The following is a 6,436-nucleotide window of genomic DNA, read 5'->3' as shown; positions in this document are numbered from 1 at the left end:
TGTATATTAAAGTTCTCAAGAAGGCCTCTGTGCGTTGGACCTGTGTCCCCGTTCAAGCCTTTAAAAAGGACCGGGTCTCTTCTCATGAAGTTAGCCCGTGAATGAAAAGAGATACATATAATAAAAAAAAAGGCAGGTGCCATAGTTCTTCGAATAATTTTAAAGAACTGGTCCACTTAACATGTCTCATTTATAAAATAGCCTATTTAGTTTTACATACATATTGCAATAGTTTTGCATCTACTTTGGATTCTTCATCTCTGTTCTCCCATAGAGCGGAGGTGAATTTATATTAAAGTTCTCAAGAAGGCCTCTGTGCGTTGGACCTGTGTCCCCGTTCACGCCTTAAAAAAGGACCAGGTCTCTTCTCATGAAGTTAGCCCGTGAATGAAAAGAGATACATATAATAATAATAAGACAAAAATTATTCATCATGCAATTATCTATAAAGATTTTTAACTCACTTGTTTTGTATCCGATAGATTCCATAACTGCTACTATGATTTGTTCATTTACCTCAGCACAAGTAACTGTATTATGAAAAAAATATATATTGAATAAATTGTAAGAAGGATACTACTAAGTATTTGCCATATTTCGAAAGGAAAGCCGATGGAAATCGAGATGTACGGTGCCTTCACCGCTGCTCTAGTGAGCCTCAGCCTTACACGATACTGTTCATCTGCTGCAAGGGGCGTGGGAGGTTTGATATTTGTCAAGTATCGATATATAATAAGCATCGGCCCTTTTGGTCCGTCATGATATTTTCTTTCATTATTTTTAGTTATTTTTAGCTTCTTCTTGCGTACGTATTCTTCCCGTTCTAACATATGGAGCACAAACTTGGTCTTTGACGCAACATCAAAAGTCTGTCCTCGGGGTTTGCCAATGAGCCATGGAGCGCAGTATGTTAGGAGTTAAACTGGTTGACCGAATACGGAAAAGTATACTGCGTTCCAAATCACAAATCGCTGACGTTGGTCTGAAAGCTGCCCATTTAAAATGGGAATGGGCCGGCCACGCTTGTCGCTTGCCCGATAACTCCTGGGCTAAAGTCTGTCTGGGTTCCATCAAACATAAAACGGCGACGAGAACGGCCTCGAATGAGATGGCGCGACGAACTGGATGCGTACCACAAACAGTGGATGGCAAAAGCAATAGACCGGACAAAGTGGAAGAATCTAAGGGAGGCCTTTGCCCTGCAGTGGGAAAATAACGGCTGAAAAAAATAAAATAAAAAATAATAAGTTAATAATAATTAGCTTAATTGAAACAAAGTATTGCGATATATGTTGATATGCGGGTGTTTACCCGTCTGGATGCCTATCCTACCTAATAAAATATTTTGATAACCTGAAAAATAAGTATCGTAGTAACAAATTGCGCAACAATTCCTAGACCGAGATCGCAACTAGGAATTTATTGATTTCAATGACAGAACCACATGAAACTACGTTTGTGTATGCTGATCTTTATAACGGATATTTGATATTAAAACATCAAATGACCAATTATATGATCTATTAGAGAGAATTTGAAATTTTTGACTGCAGTATGTTTAATTCTGTATCATGTTATCTCAAACATTCGCTATCCAAGGATAGCGAATACGCGAATATGAAAGCGAGCTGGAAAAATGCTTAAAACCGACCGGCAAACAACGTCATATTGCTTTACAGTGACATCCCGTAACCGTAAAATTGATTATCCCGCAAGAGTAGTCGTGTGACAAGCATGGGCGTTACTGACGAAGTTTAGGTTACTTTTGGGAATCGCTGATTGGTTCAATTTGTACATAATAGGCGTGGTTTCGAATCTCCTCACGTTTCTGCTAGCCTGGTAGTTCGACGCAAGATTTCCACCAAAATGTACCAGAATTTCGCTCGAGTTACTAGGACAGCAGTGCCGCGAGGAGCCTGGCGCATGCGCAATACTAAGGCTCCGCCCTCCTTGTATCCCGTGTAAACCTTGTATATCAAACAAGAGCTCGTGCGTGTTCAGACAAACGGTCAAACTTATATACATTCCATTCTTTTTAGAAAAAAATAATAAAACTTCAAGCGCAATATTTTTTCATTTCCATAAAATTATTTCGCGATTCAATACTTTTCTTTATCACTATTTCCGATTTGTGTTTCAATTAGTTCGTAAATTAAATACAATTATTCATCTTTGCATCTATACTTCTATACTAATATATAAAGCTGAAGAGTTTGTTTGTTTGTTTGTTTGTTTGTTTGAACGCACTAATCTCAGAAACTACTGGTCCAAATCGAAAACTTCTTTTTGTGTTGAATAGACCATTCATCGAGGAAGGTTATAGGCTATATATCATCACGATGCGACTAATAGGAGCGAAGATACAATGGAAAATGTGAGAAAAATAGGGCAGGTATAAATCATAACTTATATCTTCTAACCGCGCGGACGAAGTCGCGGGCAACAGCTAGTCTTTAATAAAATCTCTAACATTTTCAACTACAATATTATATGTAAGAAATACAATGTCACCGTCTTTCATTTTAGAGTCTTCACAGCAGTTATCAACTTACGGCCGATTCCAATAACTTATCTATCACCAGTTTTGGCCTACTAAAGATAGAAAATTCTATCTATCATCGGTTTTGATGTTCCAATATAATACTGATGGGTATGACAACTAACCGCCATACGCTATCTATCGTTGGGAGGGTCTATCTCTTAACGCAGATAGATATTTCTATGAAATTGCAACATTATGCGTCCCAATATCCTTTTGATAGCTATCTGTCAGTGATGTCAATACAAGAGATAACCAAATTTGTCAATCCGTCGAATTGCAGGGATATGCAAATATATCGTAAACTATCTTTCAAATACATTCGTAGAAGTGCAGTGTTTCTAGTATGTCCGAGTCTAGTGAAAGTGATTTATCCATGTTAATGGAATTATCTGATTGGGACATGATTTTGAAGAAGAATCCCATAAAAATAACAAGACCCGCGTAAACCATATGAACGAATGAAACAGTAGCGAATTCACGTATAGATTTCGCTTAAACAAAACTGCTGTTAGTAATTTATTTTTTCAGAAATATATCCTTTGTTAATATGGTGTTACATGAACCTAGTGACAATAATATTGATGAGCGACAAGACTTGATAAACAATTACTTTGGAGAGTAAGTTATTTGTGATCCCATGTCTTTCATTTCAATAACTGCATGCATGATGACACATACATGATTAATGTTAGGTATATTTTATTTGTTCCAGATTTGATTTGAGTGAATAACTGTGAATTGAAGTGTAATTGTAAGTTCATTCAATAAAGAAAAACAAAACTTTATTTTAATACTTCTTTATTTTGCTCTAAGTCTAATTTTAACTTTTTATTTGTTAATTCCATGTGTTCTATTTCTAATTCTAATTTCTTCTTTTTAGTAATATAATAATCAGCAATAGCTTGATTTCGTGCAGCTCGAGTCCTTATGTCATCATCCAGTAGCCTACGTTTTTCTTTATCTGAAAATAAATATAATTATTACTTAAAAAATTGGTTTAATTGCAATAATGTAAATTAGTTTTTCCAGACCATCCCAAATGTACTAAAAACTGTTTAGATTACACATCCATATAAATGTGAATTACCCAAAATAGTTGGGTATTTAAGGTCTTATATAAAATATTAGTAACAAACATTTGACCTATACATAGCATGCAAACACTTATTTTAAATAATTATTAATAACTATATTTTGTCGATATATTAATCTATGAGTACTTAGCAGTTAAATATGTTTGTGTTTTATCATATACAATTGCGAACAATTGCTGACAGTAGATACATACTAATATTCTTGCCACTGGGAGATTTAAAAAAGAATTTCTTTGGTTTCGGACTTGTCACAACCAGCTGTTGGATATTCCCTGATGATTCAATCTCATTTTCGACACCACCATCATTCAAAACCTCGGAATCTACCGTCACCTCGGAATCTACCGTCACCTCAGCATCTCCTCCAAATGATACAGTGTAACCCTCACATGTTGCACCTAAAATGGATGCCACTCTGTCCAGTGCATCATCTGGTGGAATGTATTCTGGCTTGCCACCACCTGTCTGCAAGTGTAGATACATTATATTATTAACACAATGTGTTGATTCATTTTTATATACCTAGATGTCATCTATGTATATAAAAATACACAAGAGTAAGGACGAAATGACTACCTTAATTTGGTTCATCCTAATTTTGGTAGATCTTTTACGAGCAGTTTTTTTTAAATTCTCCCATTTCAATTTAAGTTGCTCTGTTCTTCGCGGGTAACTTGATACAGATGCATTGAATGCTCCTGTAATTTTAGTCCAGGCAGCTTCTTTAAGCTGATTATTGGCAGCGTTTGTAGCCTTGCTTGTAATCACCTTATTAGCTTCAATAAGGTCAATTAGCAAGGCCACCTCATCTTTAGCTAAAGGACCTTTTGTCTGAAAACCAAACAAATATTAAATACAGTGTTGATCCTAATTATATGTAAAGAAAGACAAAAAAATATTGTTCCGAGGTTTATTTAGTTTGCAAGATAATTTCGTGGGTAATTTACTAAAAAGCCTCCGTCACTTGTATAGGCACGTATATAATAATGTCTGGTAATACTTACAGTGCTCATTATAATGTAAAAAAAACTTGATATCACAACAATAGGAGCGGTAGCGTTGACGGTTGAAAATTTGAAACTTCAAACTTGAATAGTTAAATTGACACTTGACTACGTTTCGTACTTCCGTTTTATGCGCCAAATATTTGTTTGATAAAATAATGACAATGAAACATAACTATGAAGAAAAAAATATTTTAGCATAAAGATATATCCAATGCTTAAATTCGATCAATTTGTATTGTTTTATAGAAAAGTTATATGAAATAATATTTGTTTCGACGTTGCTTTTTTTGTAGCTTTTGTAGTAACAAAACGTTTGGGAGGGCTGGATAGTTGAGCTTATCTACAGATGTCGATGTCTCGATAGACGTTATCGTCACATGTGGAACGCAAAATAAGGATAGATAGAAGTCTACTATTTATCGTTCATAACAAGATATCGGTTACTGAGGATACGTTATTGGAATCGGCCATTAGTCTAGTAGTAGTAGATATTACATAGTACATTAGATGAAATAATCGCTAGTGAGTCGCGAATATTCCACGTTCTCTGAACCAGGCTTTATATTGTGCGAGTGTGTCGTTCCCCATTCGGGGGGACAGCACTCACACTAGTAAAGTCGGCCCACCGGTTTATTACTGTGTTGAGTATTGCAGGATAGGTTATTGAAGATAAACTCTCTGAGAATAGCTTTAAAGTTTATATTTTCATGGCTTTATCGAAATCTACGGCAATCCATTCGGCGTTTGGAGTAATAATATTTGGATGTGGAGAATACTTCTAAATATCAATTCGTTCAGTGACGTTGGCGATTTAATGAGAATTTTATTATAAGGCTTTTACTCTCTTCACTGTTCTCGTTCTGTTTATACATAACCATTACATTTTTCTTTGGGACTTTACTTGAAGCTAAAAGCTATTTATCTTCTAATTCAAAATTGTCGTCCTGATTTCAAAATGATCTCGTAGCACAAATATGTTTTCGTAGCATAAAAGGGCAATGCGGTTAAGACAACTCGGTCTCAGACATAAATAAAATTATACTTTAAGAGTATACTTATGAAACTTTTTAATAAATTGTATTATGTGGATTCCATTGGAAAGCCAACTTTGAACTAAAAACATTCTATTTGTATTTTAAACGCGAAAATTTGCCAGTAATTATGTACGGATAGACGGATTTCTGTGTGATATTGACGATATTATTGACAATATAGTTCATAAGTTTTAAAATGGATAAGTATTTTTTTTGTCGTTTACTTTAATCAGTCATCAGTACTGTATCAGTCATGGTCGGATTTTAATCATAAATAATCATTTTAAATTTTAAGTACATTGTAATTTACTATATTTATGATTAAAATCCTTAAACTTTATTACTTAATATAAATTACTTGATATAAATTATTAGTAGGTTTAAAATTTATGACTTTTTTTGCTTTTCAAGGCAAAATTACAGCAGTTACCTTCTCTAGCTCTTGTAACCACTATTTTCATTCTCAAAATAATCTAAATGTTCAAAACTCGGACGAACTCTGGTGCCCCGGAAATAATCTTTATTCTTTTTTTCGAAATTAGGCGATTTCTACTGCATGAAAACGTTGATTCTATTTTAAAATTTCATAGTTGTATAACAACACTCAATATCTAAAAAAAATTGAAGAGATTTTACTAATCACACGATAAGAATGATTTGTTTTTTACGTTCCGCATAAAATAACTGAAACTGGAATTAGCCTGACTCAAGAAAACGTGACGGGTAAAATAGCTGTTAACTTCAGAACAGATTAAATTA

At 34.3% G+C, this 6,436-nt stretch overlaps 1 protein-coding gene across 2 annotated transcripts; it reads right to left on the bottom strand.

The window, feature by feature from the left end:
• Positions 1-3,090: 3,090 nt before the first annotated feature.
• On the bottom strand, positions 3,091-5,480 carry LOC113499895. Of its 2 annotated transcripts, XM_026880497.1 has the most exons (3): positions 4,213-5,480; positions 3,831-4,101; positions 3,091-3,503 (listed from the first exon to the last, which is right to left on the bottom strand). In XM_026880497.1, exons 1-3 carry the CDS (start codon positions 4,225-4,227, stop codon positions 3,325-3,327), a joined length of 465 nt encoding a protein of 154 aa, XP_026736298.1. In that variant the 5' UTR covers positions 4,228-5,480; the 3' UTR covers positions 3,091-3,324. The 2 variants fall into 2 exon arrangements, with proteins under 2 accessions (XP_026736298.1, XP_026736288.1); XM_026880487.1 differs by having other exon boundaries at positions 3,831-5,480.
• Positions 5,481-6,436: the final 956 nt, after the last annotated feature.

This window comes from Trichoplusia ni, chromosome 1 (assembly GCF_003590095.1).
Source record: "Trichoplusia ni isolate ovarian cell line Hi5 chromosome 1, tn1, whole genome shotgun sequence".
In the NCBI taxonomy this organism is placed as follows: Eukaryota; Metazoa; Arthropoda; class Insecta; order Lepidoptera; family Noctuidae; genus Trichoplusia; species Trichoplusia ni.
Note: the sequence above shows the minus strand (reverse complement) of the source record. Positions and strands in the feature narration are given on the sequence as shown.

Bases quoted from the DNA above. Each gene is read 5' to 3' on its own strand.
- LOC113499895 (XM_026880487.1), bottom strand. From the start codon at position 4,119: ATGTATCTACACTTGCAGACAGGTGGTGGCAAGCCAGAATACATTCCA. The intron at 3,504-3,830 runs GTATGTATCTAC...ATTTATTTTCAG, and splicing joins TCCCAGTGGCAAGAATATTA to ATAAAGAAAAACGTAGGCTA.